At 36.0% G+C, this 18,373-nt stretch overlaps 2 protein-coding genes and 1 pseudogene across 2 annotated transcripts; 2 read left to right on the top strand and 1 right to left on the bottom strand.

Annotated features, from left to right (window-relative positions):
* LOC104734684 overlaps positions 1-3,405 on the top strand; it is a 9,176-nt pseudogene extending 5,771 nt beyond the window's left edge.
* Positions 10,423-12,781, top strand: LOC104734682 (homeobox-leucine zipper protein HAT14). The gene is made up of 4 exons (XM_010454309.2): positions 10,423-10,862; positions 11,296-11,624; positions 11,760-11,839; positions 12,204-12,781. Exons 1-4 carry the CDS (start codon positions 10,553-10,555, stop codon positions 12,493-12,495), a joined length of 1,011 nt encoding a protein of 336 aa, XP_010452611.1. The 5' UTR covers positions 10,423-10,552; the 3' UTR covers positions 12,496-12,781.
* Positions 14,013-16,597, bottom strand: LOC104734681 (protein trichome birefringence). The gene is made up of 5 exons (XM_010454308.2): positions 15,502-16,597; positions 15,224-15,416; positions 14,944-15,137; positions 14,696-14,854; positions 14,013-14,593 (listed from the first exon to the last, which is right to left on the bottom strand). The coding sequence occupies exons 1-5, from the start codon at positions 16,464-16,466 to the stop codon at positions 14,239-14,241; spliced, it is 1,866 nt and encodes a 621-aa protein (XP_010452610.1). The 5' UTR covers positions 16,467-16,597; the 3' UTR covers positions 14,013-14,238.

Genomic DNA, 18,373 nt, shown 5'->3' with positions numbered 1-18,373 from the left:
AAGAAAGCCTTGGAAGTAGTTTGCAGCTTCAATTTTGAGCTGATCCTATGTGGTGACTACCCTACCATCATCACATTGAATCTCCTTGATGCTATTACACGACTCACGTATAGTAGCTGCAGTATGGAAAGCTTTATTATTTTGATCACCTATTTTCAACCAATGAAGCTTAGCTTTTTGTTTCAAGTAATATTCCTTGATATCAGATAGTGTCTTCTACTTATCATAAGCAGCCGCCTCATCACAAACACCTTGAGAGGAGGGGTTCGTCATCGTTGTAGCCTGCAAGTCACACAGAGTCTTATAAGCTGCTTTTGTACGAACTGAGATTGAGCCAACCATGCGCTTCCCTAGAGATCGCAGAGAGGGTTTCAGTCCTTTAAGTTTCTTGGATAACTTATACATTGCAGATGTAGAATGGAACAGAGGTGGTGATGTTTTCCAGTGCTCATCCACTTCCTTGGTGAAATTTCGATGAGACGTGGTGACATTAATAAACTTGAAGGGTTTCTTGATTTTTGGAGCTACTGCAGAGAGGTAAAACCGACAGCGAAGGTGGTCTGAAGATCCTCCCGGCTCAAAGACAGAATATGAATGTGCAAAATGTTGGAGCCAATGCTTATTCATGAGAACTCTGTCAAGTTTTTTGCAGATAACTCCGTCCTGCCTCTTATTGCACCATGTGAACCTCTGACCATGATAATGCATGTCAGAAAGATCACAATATCTTGCAAAGTCCTCAAAATCCCTCATCCCGAGTGTGCAGAAAGGGACAGAAGCATTAAGAGAGTGATCATCACCATATAAAATCTCATTGAAATCACCACAAAGAAGCCAAGCTTTGTCCCGAAACAAAGGAGAATCCTGATGGTGTCTGAGATCAGTCCACAATTCCTGTCGTTCAGCAGACAAATTGGAAGCATAAATAAAAGAAACAAAAAACTCCTCCATCCCTTCAATGTAGATAGAACATGTGATCAACTGAGCAGATCGATAAACCGGAGTAACCCTGACATTGTTCCTCCAAACCACCCAAAGTTTCCCTAACCGATGCTCGTCGTAGTTTGATAGAAAAGACCAGCCTGCAAACACAGACCTCACCACTCTATCCGCACGTCTTTCCTTTACCTTAGTTTCAATCAGACAGCTGAAATCAAAATTTCCCTGTCCCATCCATTCTTTCACAACACGTTGCTTTTCCTTCTTGTTAAAGCCTCGCATGTTCCAAAAGAACCCTGACATCAGAGTTGGTTTGAGGTTTGACGTGGTTTCAGAGAACTAGGAGCTTGAGCCCTAAAACTCTGAGAACTGGTAGTAGAGACAAATTTATGAACCCCTTTAGAGGCTCGAGGAAGTGAAGGTCGAAGTGATAGACCCGTTTCCTGACGCTCAGGAGCATTGCCTCCCTCCTCGTTCTGCTTCTCCAGTAACATTTCAGCCCCTGAAGTCGTAGTATAAGTAGGAAGATTCACCACATCAGAGTTAGCGATAGTCGGACCACTAATCTCCTCGACTGTTGTATCCAAAGCCTCACCCTGTTCCCTTTTGTCACTCAAACAAGAAAAAGATTTCGACATATTTGAAATTTCCTTTGTACTAGAAACCTGCTTCACTGGGCTACGCAACCCTTTAGTAGGAGTTGTCCAACCAAGGTCCTTTTCACCCTCCGTATTTGCAGTATTCTCAGCAACTTGTTCAACAACAACCTCTGTTACCCCTTGTTTTAGCTCAGAAGACTCAACAATGCCTAAACTCGTGACCCCACCTGAACCTGAAACAACCTCTTCCCCACTGTTCTTTTCCGACTGTTCAAGTGCAGGCTGACTAGGACAGGAAACCCCCTGATCCTTCTTCGTTGTACATGTATCTTCCAAATGGCCCCATTTAGAGCATAGGGTACACCTAGCTGGCAACCAGGGATAAACAAACTCCACAATAGTATCACCTCCTTTCTTTGATTTAAAAGACATTTTGCTTGGTAAACGTTTTGTTAAATCCACCTCCACCAAAACCTTAGCTTCAGTGAACGACTTACATGACTCTGTATCCGAATGTAGTTGTTTTGGAGTGCCGAGGGGGCTCGTTATTGCACTTAGCACCTCCCAAGAGAAATATTTAGGAGGAACATTCTTAACTATAACCCATATAGAAACAATCTTAATCTCTTCAGGCTCCAACTCTGCAATGGGACTCCACTTTGATAGAACAACTGGAACACCACATAGATTCTACATACCTCTCTTCAAAACACGAGATCGCGTACGCTCATCCTTGATTTGAAACCTCACTGTGGTATTATCCACTACAAAAACATCAATCTTAATCGTCTTATCACCAAGAGTCCAGATTTTATTAACCAAAGCATGGATCCCTCCCACAAAAGGAGCTTTAGCTAAAAATCTGCCGACGAGGAAATCTTCCCATAGAGGATGAGCCTCGTCAAACACCTTATTTGGTAGTCAGACCGTAGGCATACCATCAATCTCTTCAATAGCCAAATCAACCTTTGACAAGTCTCCCGGATTTTTAACCATAGAAACCCAAGAGCACTTCAGAGGACTGCCAGAAACAACTTCATTCCCCTTCGTCACTACAGAGGGAGAACCCTGTTCGATCCCCACAACCGGTGGGAGTTCAGCTTCCTCAAGATCCATAGACTTCAGGGAGCCACCCCCTGTAAATCTCCAGCTGCTTCCGGCGGAGAAGCCCCCGGCGGCATCAATCCTTGTGCAAGACGCAAAAAACCCTAAATCGCCTTTGTGATCACCCCCAGAGCAAAACGCAGTGTTTCTTTCTTTCAAGGTAGAAGTAGTATGTGTGATAGTAAATCTTACATGTTTAGTTACTTACGGCACAAGTTGAAACAGAACCCTAGCTAATGCCATCTTTTATGGATCAAGGTAGGAGCGCATACGTTCGGGCGTGCTCGATGTGGAGTGTTTCACAACAGACTATTCAATTTCAGCGGGAAAGGAAACCCCGACCCGACTCTAAACTCAACGCTTCTCAGCAGTCTGCAACAGCTATGTCCTCAAAACAGCAGCGCATCAACGATCACCAATCTCGACCTGAGCACACCTGATGCATTCGATAACAATTACTTTACGAACCTGCAGAGTATTAATGGGCTTCTTCAGTCAGATCAAGAGCTGTTCTCTACCACCGGTTCATCCACCATCGCGATCATTACGTCTTTTGCAAGTAACCAGACTCTGTTTTTTCAGACCTTTGCACAGTCCATGATCAACATGGGGAACATTAGTCCCTTGACTGGTAGTAATGGAGAGATTAGGTTAGACTGTAAGAAGGTTAACGGAAGTTGATTTCCTTAATTAAAGCTCCTTCTCCTGTTTTTTAAAAAACGAGTTTGAATAATTTTGTTATCATAATTGATATATCATGGTTTTTGTGGTTTTTAACCATGATATAAGGAGTCTTTTAGAGTCTTTTGATTTGTTCTCTAGGTTGTTGTTTTTGAATCTTTACAGGTTATCTAGGAATTTAGCACAGAAGGAGCAAAGTAGAGCAATTTGGATCATTTTGGAGCATTTAAACCGAAGGAAATCAACTTGGAGTCAGAACAGAGAGTGAGTGTCGATCGACACTGTTTAGCATCAATCGACACCATGTTCAGCCGATGAAGAATCACAAATTTGGAAGTTTTACAAAGTTGCCCAAAGTTTTCCATATTTACAACACAAGTCCCTGACGTGTTTTAGGACATATATATATAGTTTTTAGGTTTTTAAAACCCTTAAGTTATTTTCTAGCCAAGTTTTATTTTTCTGCAACCCTGTGAGATTTTGAGAGCTTTTGGGAGACAGATCTGAACTGCTTTGAGAGAAGAATTCTTGAACTCCCTCTTTACTCTTTTAATTTCAATTGCTTATTATTCAGAATTATGTTTTGTTCTTCATTGAATATGTCTGAGTAGTTTGCTTGTTAGGTTTAGGGTTTTTCACAGGGATTTTATGAATTATTAGATATGTTTATTTAGGATTCATTATCTTTCTAGATCTTCATTATAGGTTGTTCTTAATATTAATTCTTGATTGATCACCTAGAATTAACAACTTAGGAAAATAAATTTATATGGGAATATAATTGATTTTCCTGATAAAACCTTTTGATGAGCAAAATTATTTCTTGCAAAGAGATTTGGATTTTCTGGTTTTAAATTTAGATAATATTTGCAGTGAGAACTGATTTATTTTTTAAAAGTGTTTAGAGTTCTAGATCTGTTCTTAATTGCTTGAAATAATTATTTCTTGATTTAATAATTTGTAATTTCCTGAAAAATTCCATAGGCCTAGCTTTTTGATCCATTGAATTTTCACAGCTTTTATTTAATATTTTGCATTACCTTTTTAATTTAAATCATCTTGTTTAGCTTAATTATAAAACTCTACAATTTATTGTGTAATCTAGAGTTCTTGTGGAATTCGACCCCTAAGTACTGTAGTGACCTCTTAATTTGAGAGAGTAGCTCTAGGGTTTAATTTGAGCATATCAATAATCACATCAAATATGCTATTGCATTTAAATCTTTCTAAATTAATGATAATTAAAACCTACGTAAAATCACTGAAAATCAGCAAACATTTTACTAGTTTTTTTTTTGTCATCTGAAATATATATTAAAGGGAAATAAAGGAGAATTACAAGAAAGGCCGGCAGGACTTTAACCTCCGGAAACTAAGTGGACGATACTTTACCCCCGGGAAAACAAATCAACAAGGTCTAAAGCACTCGGAAACTAAGCCCCACACACGGGGAACCAAACAAAGAAAATAAAGAGATCTAAAACAGGACGGTAGATTTTACACAGAGAAACCAAACTTCTTTTTGCTCGAACAAACCAAAAACGCAAGAACTAGAAGGCAAAGGATACCAGAGTTAACCAAAACCTTTGAAAGACTACGAATATCTTGCCTCACGTTGTTGATTTAGAGTCTTCAGAAGAGAAACCTTGGGGAATCTTGAGCGGCGAGACATCAGAACTCAATTCAGAGACCATCGCAAACGCTATGGTCGGAAGTGTCAACTAAGTGACTTGAACCAGTAAGAAGAACCCAAACCTGGGCGGATCATGCCCTAGATCCGATATGTTGAAGCTGTGTGAGGAAACCTAAAACAATAGGTCGCCAAAACCGAATCACCACCACACCGACTGTGAGTGGCTTAGAGCCAACGCGGTTTAGGCCATAGAAAGCTCAGGTAAAGAAGTAAAATGAATCCTGCAACAAAATCAAACAACCCAAATCCTAGATCTAAAAAGAGAAAAGCTGGAAAAATCAGAGATCTCTCCACAAAAAAAAGAAAAACTCGAAAACTAAGCATAAAACTAAAGCCGAACCGACGCCATGGTTGCAGTGGCGCATATGCGCTGGTCGGAGACGAAGACCTAGAGCGGTGACAAGTTCTTTAGAAAAGAGAAAGAAGAGAAAATATTAAAAGAGATAAAAAAGAGATCATCTTAGGTTTGTCTTGTTATTTGTTTTTACTATTTTATTGATGTGTAAATAATGGAATATTCTTTTTTATTTAGGGAGAGGATTGCAGAAAATTTAAAGTCTTCACTTTAGTTAAAAAGACCAACTTTATCTTGTGGGCTCCGACAGAGAATTTATCATTGACAAATTATTTTACGAATCACCAAATCAATAACGATGGAAAAAAACCTTCCAACATGTATATCGAATTATCAACCATCATTACAGTCCTTGTGGAATGATTTCACGGACAAAATCAAACAATATTTCAATTCGAAATTTTGGGGAGACAACATATAATTCAATGGGCTGATTTTGCGGTCAAGATAAATCGGTCACCTTCCACGCCAACCTGCTCAAATACGAATGTGATTCTCTTTATGTTCCTCTATAGATAATAAGTACAATGTTGTTATTTTTTTATTTTATTTTTTTAGGTTTAAAATTTTTGACAGCAGCTATAAATTTTTGGCTGTAGAAGTAAAATAATAATGAAAACTTATTAAAATACCATATATTATTTACTATAATTTATATAAATTAAAATGAAAAATTAGAATAAAATCACTAAAATATGGTATAACGAAATAAATATCTCAAAGAATGAATGAATGAATAAAATCACTGATAAAAAATTGAATTACCATAAAGAAATTCTACCACAGTTTAAACTTCTCAAGTATCTAATTTAAAAAACAATATAGAAAAAGTTTAAAAGAAGACAAAATTGAATGCGAAGGTTGTTTGATTGTTTCTATCAACTCAACTTAGAATAAGGAGGAAGCAAATNTTTTTTTTTTTTTTTTTTTTTTTTGCACTAGTGATCTGTTTTGTGTGAGAGGGAAGTTTTCATTCTGACGTTCATTGATTCCTGAATGGGTTGATTTTGAGCTTCGATAAAAGTCAATTTAGTGTATTATGAAAGTTTTTAAATTTAGTCGAATAGCTTCTGTAGACGGGTTGGAACTAACAGATGTGTTATGTAATACTCTTACGTTCTCTATCAATGGAAGTATTCCGATGGTATCATCCATTGTTCGTATGGGTGATAGTTTTATACAAACAATTAGGAGTGTAACCACATGTGTCATCGGAATTTTTAAAACAAAAATTGATATAACTGAAGCAGACGATGATAATGAATTGTGACAAACTTAGTGGAAGAAAAGTTGTGAATCAAAACCATCAAAATTGATCGCAAAACAAAAGAGAACCGTAAGAGCATGGTAGGTTTGAGAAAAAGTCAAAGGAATACTGAAAATAAAAAGTGAAAGCTAGATGTCAATCTCAATCATAGTATTTGTTAGTCGAATGTAGTAACTAATTACTAGAGATGCACTATATGTGTTGATTATTGTAAAATTGACATAAAGCTAGTTTAAAAAAAAAAAAAATCTTAATTAGTCTCTGATTCTCTCTCTCTCTCTCTCGTGACATATAGTTAATACAGTTTCAACATGAAGGTAAATAACTTTTAACACTTGAGAGGACGACAATAAAAGATGAACAATGAAGAAATGCACAAATATATTTAACGCTAACTTAAGTTTTAAGAAAAGGAAAAAAAAGGTCCCATGAGCAAATGATTGCCTGTGTGTAGATTTGCCTCTTCTCAAGCAAGACAAAGTGGACCCTCAACTCGTTTCATCAATTCAATTATCTCATAATTACTTCATCAGGCACGTTGTCACGTGACTCTCTCCTCTTCAACTTCCTTTTGGTAAAATATGGATGTTTTATGAACCTCTGTCGAAATAAATGTCAGCAACTACCAAAAAAAGTTGTTACGAAGATATTTTTTTTAAAACATGGGTTTTCCATTGTCATGGCAATTCAGATGAATACACAAAAATTTTATTCAAAAAAATGTTAAATAACTTCTTATACTATTAGAGTTCTACCGCCGCCTAGGCAAGCTGGCCTCTATTTATAGCCGTGGAGCAAAGACAGCAACAACCAGTTTTGCCATCAATGGGTTGCTATATAGACTAGTTCGAATTTTGTTTAAAATCAATCTTGGATTCGGTTACGCAAGCCATCATTTTTTTCATTTTTTTTAGTTGGTGATTAACTACGTACCGGCTTGTAAGTTGTGTGGTCAAATTAGGTTTATACTAAATCACGATTGGATTTGATTTGGGTTGGTCAAGTTAGGTTGCTTATTACAACAATCTACTATTTTGGGTTATTGGGTTATGATAAGGTTTATATTAATTAATTAATACTAGTACTAAGGTTCATGTATGCTTTGCATGGGAATTATATAATCCCTAATTGAAAATATTACCATATTATAGGATGTTTTAAATGTGGTTTTGAAGTTAACGGAATTTTGTTTGTCCTCGAACTATATTTATCCGTTACATAAATATACAAGGGATTCATGTCTACTACTCGAGACTGTTTAATGATATGTACATAGGATTCTCTAAGAAGCCATAAACCTGTTGAACAACATCGGCGAGTGTTTAATCGTGTATGCACACTACACACAACAACCTACTGAAATTCAAAATATGGTGGATAGATAAAAGGGATCCAAACAAAAAAATAGAATGCAATAATGAATGTAGTAGGACAGAGAGAAATAATTGAGAGAAAGATTGAGATGCCAAAAAATTTCTCTTGACATACTAATAATCACAAATTCACAATAATAAGAGTATGCATGACTTCAATAATTGCAAGGAGCCTAAAAGCATGACACCCCAATCTTAGTTGAGGATATCTATCATCCGCGTCCCACGCGTGTGGGTCCTTTCCTTTCACTCTCTTTTCATGTTTTAGCCATAACTCCCATTCCCAAATCATATTCCCGAATTCTATAAATTTTTTAAAAACATGCTCTTATAAGTTATAAACTTATAATCATACCTGTCGAAGGCAAAAATGGATATATAAGTTAGTTAATGTGGCTGAAAAAACATTAAAATGAAGACAGACAAAAAAAAACATAGCACATAGCTATGAGTATGTTTATCGACATGTAGAACTCTATACATAATAAAGTAATAATAAACGGAAAAAATCACTAAATGAACAAATTTATGTGGCTGAAAACACTTTAGAATGTATAAATTTTGGTCCGTACGTAGGTTGTAATATAGCAAAACTTCGAATGTCATTATGATTGGTAAAAAAATCAGTAGAGTTACATTATAGTTTTCGACTATTCCATGAATTATTCAATCAAGACCCTACAGTTTTTTTTTTTCGTAATTAATGACAACGTACTAATTTGAAACCAACTCTCATATCATATCTATGACATGTTACCATTCATACAGATAATAATGAAGCTATTTAATGTCTAGAACTTTTCTTGAAAGCAACTTGCAATAAGTTAAAAAAAAAAGTTATAATTAATGGAAAGTGTATTGATGATGTTGGGTAAGAACAAATTAATCAAGTTTTTTTTTTCTAGGACCATCACTGTAATGAATAAAGTTTTGAGTAAATAACGATTTTGGTCAAACTTTTAAAAAATAAAATCTAATTGGGTGTTTTCGTGACCGTTTGATGGGTCATCGTTATCACATTTTGCTTCTTCTTCGTATCATTAAGTATCATCGTTAATCATTATGTCTTGTTCGCCCTTTTGTATTCGGTACATCATAATTTTTCCATTCTCTTTAATCAAGTATAATCCAACTTAATCATGACCTTGTAGTTACGTGAATTAGTCACGCTAATTTAGTTTGTCCCGTTTCTAAAAATAAACAAGACATAGGTCATTTGTTTATCCGCCGCTATAAACAATCACAGCTACTGTTAGCAAAGCCAAAGCATATTACAGAAACATTTTCATTTATCAGAGAAAAATACAAGTTATTTAATCCAATATCAACAATTAGTCATTAAGTCAATAATTATGTAAATTAAAAAAAAGTGTACTTTAGTGATTAACTTCTTAACTTACTTCACCGACCATTGATATTTTAACTACAGCAATAAACGGTAACTACAATGTCAACCGTCACTAATTTTTTTTTATCCAACAACTTCCACTTTGGTTTAAAATCTCTTAAAACTTAAGAAAATCAAAGTCCTCATCATTAACGTGTGACCAAGAATTACGCTGGCCGGTCAAACTAATTATGGTCTTCAATAATTTTCAACAAACACAGTCTCTCACATCTTCAGGAAAATCACTATTCCTTATCTCTTCAATGGCTACAATATTATGAACGACGAACTATTTATTTTAATATAAGAGGCTCCGAAAATACCGAAATATAGTTACTAACATATAGCATTTTGCATGCTCAGGTGTACATTTGTATATATATAAATATATTTTTTTCAACTTCTACTCTTATACTGTCTATATATCTAGTTGATTGCCATAAAAACCTTCTGATGATATGGAGTAGTATAAGTTTGATTGTTTTCTTTTATATATATATTTGAAAAGTATCTTGAAATGGAAGAATTGCATACGAAATTTTCGAATTTTGGATCTTATAAATACAAACATAAATGCATATTTGTATATATAGAGATGGAGTAATATAACAACAAAGACACAAGGTGCCAGTCTCGAGTAAGAATGTGGGATATATTTATATGCATTCACGTGCGTATGTGAATGGCAGTTGTCGGTCAATCGATCTCCTTAAATCCATATCAACCCCAAAATAGTACATTTCCCGGTAGTGACAAGAAACTAAAAGTCTAAAACAGAAGGGAAAAGTATATGTTCTAGAGAGATAAACTTTCAATAATTTCATAGAAACTCTTGACACATTTCACGTTATTAAAAATATATATATTTTTACATAAATATAACCTATTCATTATTCCACTAACTAAGAAAATGATGACTTAAAGTCACATGTCTTAAGGAATTTATAAGATGAAGAAGATCCAATATTTTGTTCATAATACATAAACATATATTATTATTAAAATACAATGAACTTGGAAATAAATAAGTGGGGTTTCACTTTCCTCTCATCACTCCATAAAGGACCATAACAGATCTTCTTGTTCCGTTCGAGTCTCTCCCCGAGTCCCCTCTCTCTCTCCCTCTCCAAAACTCGTATTTTTCTTCTTAAGCGATGGAACTAGCGTTGTCTCTCGGCGACAATACTAAGAAACAATTCTCTTTTTTGGAGAAGCACTCGAAGATTAATAATCCATCTGCCTCGTCGACCTCAACTTCCGACAAGGATCTTGGGTTCTGCATGGGTTTAGATGTTGCTTTTGCTGGTCACAGATCGTTATCATCCTCTTCGTCTCCCTCGGTAGAGGATGTGAAGAAGAAACCGGCACCGAGAACAAATAATCTTGATGGATTTAGGGTTTCGTCTTCTGTAGATCCACCACTACAGCTTCAGCTTCACTTCCCTAATTGGCTCCCTGAGAACGGTAAGGGTCTTTAAACTCCTTTTAAGTAAATAAAAAGCTCAAGAATATAAATAATTCCTCGAACTTAAAGGGTGTGATTACATGTTTTATCACTGTAACATATGAAATTTTATTAGAATCCCTAATTTGGCTTACATGTTTTTTCCTTATATTCCATAATACTTACGGTTATAAGAATATTATTTTCTGAATGTATCAAATGTGTCGATGGGATGTTTCTGATTCCAAAAATGGTTTGTCTGATTTGTGACAAGAAAGAAGGACCAGGTTTCAAAATATTCTTTGATCGAAAGAAAAAAATATATATATCAATTGTGGATGTCTTTGATTAACAAAAATACCTAACTTTACCCGAATTAGTTTGATTTATCTAATTATTAAAAAAAAAATCATATTCGTTGATTTATCTAAAGGACATGAACTAAATTTACAGGTCGGCAAGAAGGACGAATACTCTCAGGAGTAGCTACGATGGTGACAGAAGAGGAAGATGAGGTGGAGGAAGCGGTGCCTAGTATGTCAGTATCGCCTCCGAACAGTGTAACGTCGTCGTTTCAATTGGACTTTGGGATTAAGAGTTATGGTTACGAGAGAAGAAACAACAAGAGAGATATTGATGATGAAGTGGAGAGGTCAGCTTCAAGAGCCAGCAACGAAGACAACGATGACGAAAACGGATCCACCAGGAAAAAACTAAGACTCTCTAAAGACCAGTCAGCGTTTCTTGAAGACAGCTTCAAAGAACACAGTACCCTTAATCCTGTTCGTTTCCCATTCTTGACTTTTTTTTAATACAAAAAAGATATCTTTCTTGAATTTGTTTTATTCACTTATTTCAAAGAAAAAAACAAAATCTTAGCCTTAAATATTTGTTTTATTATTTTTTAAACATTGCAGAAACAGAAGATTGCGTTGGCTAAACAGTTGAATCTTCGTCCTCGTCAGGTTGAAGTTTGGTTTCAAAACAGACGAGCCAGGTTAGCTTAAATTAATTTATTCATTTTTTTCTACGTACTAAACGTTTTTTTTCCTTCATTGGAAGTACTATATATTTGTGTGATGATTAATTTCTGAAAAAGGGATGAGGACGAAATGCATCACGAGTAATAATACCATATTGTCGCATGTCTATCCTTTGTCATTTTTCGTGCAAAAGTAGTATATCACTTCCGCTCATCATATCCATACATAATTGCTTATAGTGACTTATTTATAAAAGGCAAACAAATCATAGCTCTTCTTTACATAATTTGACCCCCAAAAAAAAAGAAGCTCTTCTTTACATAACCACAATGTCATACATATTATGTTTATTGTAACTGATATATGATAATATAATAGGACAAAGCTGAAGCAAACGGAAGTGGACTGTGAATACCTAAAGAGATGCTGTGAGTCATTAACCGAAGAAAACCGGAGGCTTCAAAAAGAGGTTAAAGAATTGAGAACCTTGAAGACTTCCACACCGTTCTACATGCAACTTCCGGCCACTACTCTCACTATGTGCCCTTCTTGCGAACGTGTTGCCACCTCAGCAACACAGCCGGTCACGTCAGCTTCCCAAAACCTAGGTTTGGCTACGTCATCGTTGCACTGTCCGGTTAAGCCTCGTTCGGCCAAACAAGTTTCATGAGAAGCACGTGCGAAATAAATGGTTACAGTTTTAGCGCAAACGGTCGAGAGTGTGTGCATGGTTTAAAGTTGGCTCTTCTTGTGTATATTTAGATTTACTTTTTCATATTATTTGGGACGACCGTCTCCAATTTTAAAAGACGAATAGATCGATTATCCGGTCAGTGTTTTGTTTTTCTTGGATGGAACCGGATTAAAAAAAAACAAGAGATGGAGGAAAAGGGTTGACATCATGACATGTTTATTGAACGATAGAAGACAAAAGAAAAAGGGAAAATATTTGGTTTGATCTTGTGTATACTTTTATTTTTGATTAAAGCAAAAGGGTTTGTCGTTCACAAAATCCTCACCAAAATTTAGGTTCAATTATCGAGTTTATTTTTTTTTTATTTTTTTTTTGTATGGATTTTTTTGTACCGAAAGTCCAAAACCAGTCACAATTTTTTTTCATCACATAATTCTATTGCAAAACTAATGTAATTTATTTGCAGCAACTTTGGAATGAATTTTGATTCTGCAATAAGAAAAGTGGGACCAAATTGATTCACTACAAATACATACAAGTTTCTTATTTGGGATGGGCTTAAAATATTTCGTCTGAATAATCGCTAATTTCCCATAGTTTTCCAGTCCAAATAATTGATAATTAATACACGAATAGTTAAGAGCTTTGATGAGCTCATTTTATCATCAGACGTACACCGAAGTTGTTGCGATTAACCAAGAACGTTGGGAGATGTTCGTATGGGCCTTCTAGTATAGTTTTGAACTTTTGATGCGCGCATGTTCCTTCATGAATGATTTAACACAATCAGTACCATTGTATGTTGTCACAAATTGTTGTTGGATGCTTAAAAAGTAATTTTGGTGCTTATACCCCCATGGCCACTTTTTATAATACCCCTAAATAATAAATATGTACGGGTGAGTCTCGTGCTGCGTACTTCAGATATATTCAGTTTTCATCAATTTTAAGCATTCGTAATCTTACTTTCTACACAAACATAAACACTTCTTCTGCTTTTCCCAATCTCCAACCAAACAGTCACATGTATGACTCTTCTAAATTAATAACTAGGGATTATAACAGAATTAAATAGGTAACCTCAAGTACGCCACGTGACGAACAACTGCACCAGGTTGGATCAAATCGCACTTAAACTCATAAAAGCATTTTGACCTAACGACCTTTTCTTAAGACCTTCGTGGTCAAAAAGTCCAAACATCCCATGTGAAAACATCGTGTGACCAAACCCGTTGTCTTCAATTCCTATTATTTCCCCAATTTGGACAAATTGTTTATTATTTTCAATTCATGTCGGTGATCGACAAATTCCACATCAAACTCTCACATCCATGGTTCCACGCAAATTCTTGCGTTCACATGATAAAACTGTTATAACTTCCATCGACATTAAAACACTCAAAAACACGCAAAACCATGCTCTATATTTTTTTCTTTGGCTCTATTTAGATCATCAAACATTAGTGTAACGATAATAACATTTCTGTAATAAATAATTGGAATCGTAAGAAACGTTTACATGTAACCTCATTCTTGGAGCTAAATATAGTATTCGTCGTGACAAAAGCATTTACAACCAATAGTAGCAAAGATACCTGGTGATCAATATTTTTTTTTAATCTTTCTTTTTACTCTACACAATTCTATAATCAACAAATTACCATCAAAATAGAAAGCAAAGTGTTGAGATCAAACAAGTATTTGGGGGGTAGAAAAACCTTAAGGTTTCCGCTGTGTTTGCCCGAGCTGACTGAGTTTAACGAGCAGCTCAGCGTATAGGATCTCGTTCCAAGAGTCAGGAACTCCAGGGAGGCACCAGTGGCTGCAGTCTTGGTACAACAATGGTGTCTTTTTCTCCTTTTCCGTTAAGGTGTGTTTCCGGTATACAGACGGGTGACCATCCTTCCTGTAGTCTGTTAATCTCGTGATGTTTAAATACGTGACTGGAGTCTTCATACCTCTTAGCACTTTCTCAAGAACCTTCATTTTAGACGGGTATGGGGTTAAGTATGTGTCATTCTTGATCGGTTTTGTTTCACTATCGCATGCTCCTCCTGAGTTCCATTGCCCACCACTGCAAAAAAAAAATTCCAAAAAGTGTCCAGACTTAGATTAACATCAATATATGCATTCATTAAAAGACCTAAGATCACTTCAAAGATGATCTCCATTTTACCTGAAATGAGAAGCGGAATAGCCCCTAAAGAACACAAGGGACTTTGTTGGATTCACATTCTTCTCAACCCAACGACCCCATGTAGTCAAAGCTTTACGGAAAGCTTCAAGAACAGCGAGTTCGTGATACACATTGCTTCCTTCTTGATAATAATCCTCCCTAAGAAATCAACACCAGAATCAGTTCTGTAGGATACAAAGACAGAGCAAAATTATTCAAGTAGATTGAGAAAGAGAGCTTTAAAGTACCCTTTGGATGTTTTCTCGTGAGTCCACCAATGTCCGGTATTAAATACAATAATATCGGCTCCTTTGTATTGCTCAGATGACTTCCCAACCAAATCCAGCCGTAAAGTCTCTTTCTTAGTTCCCTTCTTGTCTACAATTTCCCATTCTTGAACCAAGAAGGGTGAAACAAAGAACTCCACCGTGCAGTTGTAATCCTATCAATCAAAATTTGAGAAACCCTTAATATATATAAACAAACAAATTGTTGTAAGTAAACAAATCAAGAAGGAAGAAGCCTTACTTGGAAGACGAAAGAGTACTCAGCTTCCCCACGGAAATGGTGTCTTCCTCTAGCCTCATAAACTTTGGTCTCATCTTTCACTGATCCTTTAAGAATACAAACCAAAGATTCCCACATGTTTCTATTTAGAGAATCCCCAACAAATACAAGTCTTCTTCCTCTAAGCATCTCCAGCAAAATAGCTCCATTCAACCTTCACATACATGTATCTGTTATAAGATACAGAGCCATAAATCTAAATATTAAAATTATAGGCTTATCCCACCGACCAAACTTACCTTGGTAAACTACATTTCTTAGGTTTCCACTTAAGTTTCTGGAAATCTTTGTCGGGTCTTCCGTTTGTAATACAATTGAACTGTTCATCAATAAGCTTACACGAACCGGGTTTGTAAAGCGGATACGAATCATCCATGATCCATTCACCGTCGAAGAACTCACAGTTCTTCAGAGAATCACTCCACTTCTCGATCTCTTGCTTCACCGACGAAACAGAGTCATCGTTTTTACTCTGTTTTTCCGGTGTGGAAGAAGCAGTTGATGAACTGGTAGTGGAATTGGACTTCAGATCCACCGACACGGGTGCTTTCGACGGCGTCGGAGCTGTCGTTTGGTTACTCTTCACGGCTTTTGGAATTCGATCAGTATCGGTGGTGGTTGTGGTGGTCTGTGACTGATTACTTGATCCATTCGCCGACGATTTGTCTGAAAACAGAGGATGTGGTAAAGTGCTGTTTTTTACAACCGGGTTGGTCACGTTTACGATCGGAGACTCAAAGGTCGCGTTTTTAGCAATCGGAGTTCGATTTTCCGGCACCGGTGCTTGTAAAGTATTGTTTTTGGAATTCGAATTGACAGGAGGAGAAGTGGCGTTAACAGAAATAGGATCTGTGGCGTCGCTGGATCTATTGGTGGGTTTGGTTGAAGTGACATTGGGAATAATATATGAGAAAATAGAAGAGAACTGAGATCCGGAAGTGTTGTCTGATGTTGTGGTGGGTGTGGAGGAAGAGAAGATGTTAGAGAACCAAGGAGAAGATGAGTTTGGAGAAGGACTAAAAGCAAAGAAGAGAGTGAATGAAACGAAGGTTATGACGAAAGCGTAAGCAAAAGTTGAGGTTTTTTTGGGTTTTAAGGCTGAGAAGAAGCTCTTGATGTCGGCGACGGCGGCTGTTGTTGTTGTTGTTGTTGTTACTCCGCCGCCTCCTTGGATTGGCATATACTTAACGGCGTCTGACGCCATAGACGGAGAAGGTGTAAAAGGGTAACTAGAAGTTGGGAATGTGGTGGCGCGTGACGAGTGTTTTTTTTTTAGGGTTAAGAGAGAGAAAGAGAGGAGAGAGATGGGTTATGAAGAAGAAGAACAAAAGGAAGGAAGATGACTTTTTTAAAAACAGGAGAAAGTGGGTTTAAGATAAAAAAAGGACCATTTGTTTAGTTTAAACCACATAGTTAGGGAACGACTTTAAAGTCAAGTGTTCAGTGTTTGTAATTAAGATACCCCTTGATTTTGGAGTTATTTACTGAAAACGCCACTTCGAAGAAGCGTGTCGGTGGCGGTGGTGGGTGTTTGAGATTCGAACTTAACATTATTGTTGTCTTTTTGCCACTACCCATCTCCTCTTCGGGTTCGGGTTCTCTCGACTCGTAGAGAAATTAATGTTGTGATTAATGTTTCTGTTGCGATAATCCGGGTTTGGTCTTTAGTGGTTGCGTTACGACGGTGTGGTATAGTGTGTAGAATAGTCGTGGCTTCGTGATTTGTATGATCCAACGGTACAATGCGGAAATAATGCTTTAGATCTAACCGTTTTAACAAAGCAAATATTGTGTTAGATCTAGGCTCATTTTGTATTAAATTTCAAATACTACAAAAAAAATTCAAAGCCTTGCATTGATATATATAAAAGTAGCCTCTACAATGCGAAAAAGATGGGGCTGTAGTATACAGGAAAAAGTTGATGGTTGATAGGAGTAGGACTATTAGCCCATGGACAATCGTTGCTGGCTAGAGAGAGAATTAAGAAAAATTGGTCACTGTTCGTCTCATTTAAATCCAGCCATTAAACTCGAGTCTTATTATATTCATCGCAAATTTATCCACATTTGTGATTGAATCATCCTCATGTATATCGATAGGAGAACATCCAACCATATCACCATCAACCAAAGCAACCTTCCTTGCTCTTATGACCCTTACTAAAGTTCTTCTATAAGGTCATCAACAACGGACTATAAGGTCATCAACAACGAACTGATTCACAATCTTTGTATATTAACATCATTTTTTTGTTCCTACTCGACTCTCCTCATAATCATATTACTCATATTTTATCTTCTATATTGTCATATGTGTCTACTTATTTTCTTATGAATAAATCTCTTAATTGCGTAACTAAAGTTAGGTGGCAGGTTTGGGTAATTAAGAGGAAAGTGTATGGATGGAGAGGGGATGGTAATATGCGGCATATGCCCTTTGCAATAAAAAATTTACAAAAATTCCCAATTTGCGTCCATCAAAGTCTTAGCGTGTAGACCCTATTTTTTTTTGTTCTTCAAAAACGCATTTCACCAGCTCTTATAGAGAATCTTCTAGCATTATGACTTTCAAATAGTTAGAGAAAATGATTTCATTTGTGACCAGTAATATTCAAGAGAGATTATTATGAGTGCAAAAAAGAAGAAGGTTATGTGACCAAAACCTTTATAACTTATTTGATTATTATAAATAAGGCATTTTAATATCAACCGATAAGTATATATAAAATTTTTTAAGAGTATTTTGTTTGAGAAAGTATACTCGTAGAGAGACATTTAAAAGAATTCATGAAGAAATGTGTTTGGCTTGATTAAAACATTTTAGTTTTAACACAATCCATTTTGTAACTTGTAAGTATAATTTTAAAAAATTTGAAACTATAAAGAAGACAATAGTGGAAAAAAATATATATATATATAGAGAAAGGTAGCCCCCACCAGCAGCTCATCTTCCGGATAAGCTCTCTATCCATCTCCTCACATCTCTTCCCAAAACCAAAAATATCTTTAATTATGGCATATGAAAATTTCAAAATATCTCATCATATAGCTTCTCTATCGACAAAAATTCAAACAGAAACCACAAAAAAAAAAAAAATTAATGGCAGCTTT

This window comes from Camelina sativa, chromosome 13, assembly GCF_000633955.1.
Source record: "Camelina sativa cultivar DH55 chromosome 13, Cs, whole genome shotgun sequence".
Lineage (NCBI taxonomy): Eukaryota > Viridiplantae > Streptophyta > Magnoliopsida > Brassicales > Brassicaceae > Camelina > Camelina sativa.
The sequence above is the reverse complement of the archived record's forward strand: the minus strand, read 5'-3'. Positions and strand labels throughout refer to the sequence as shown.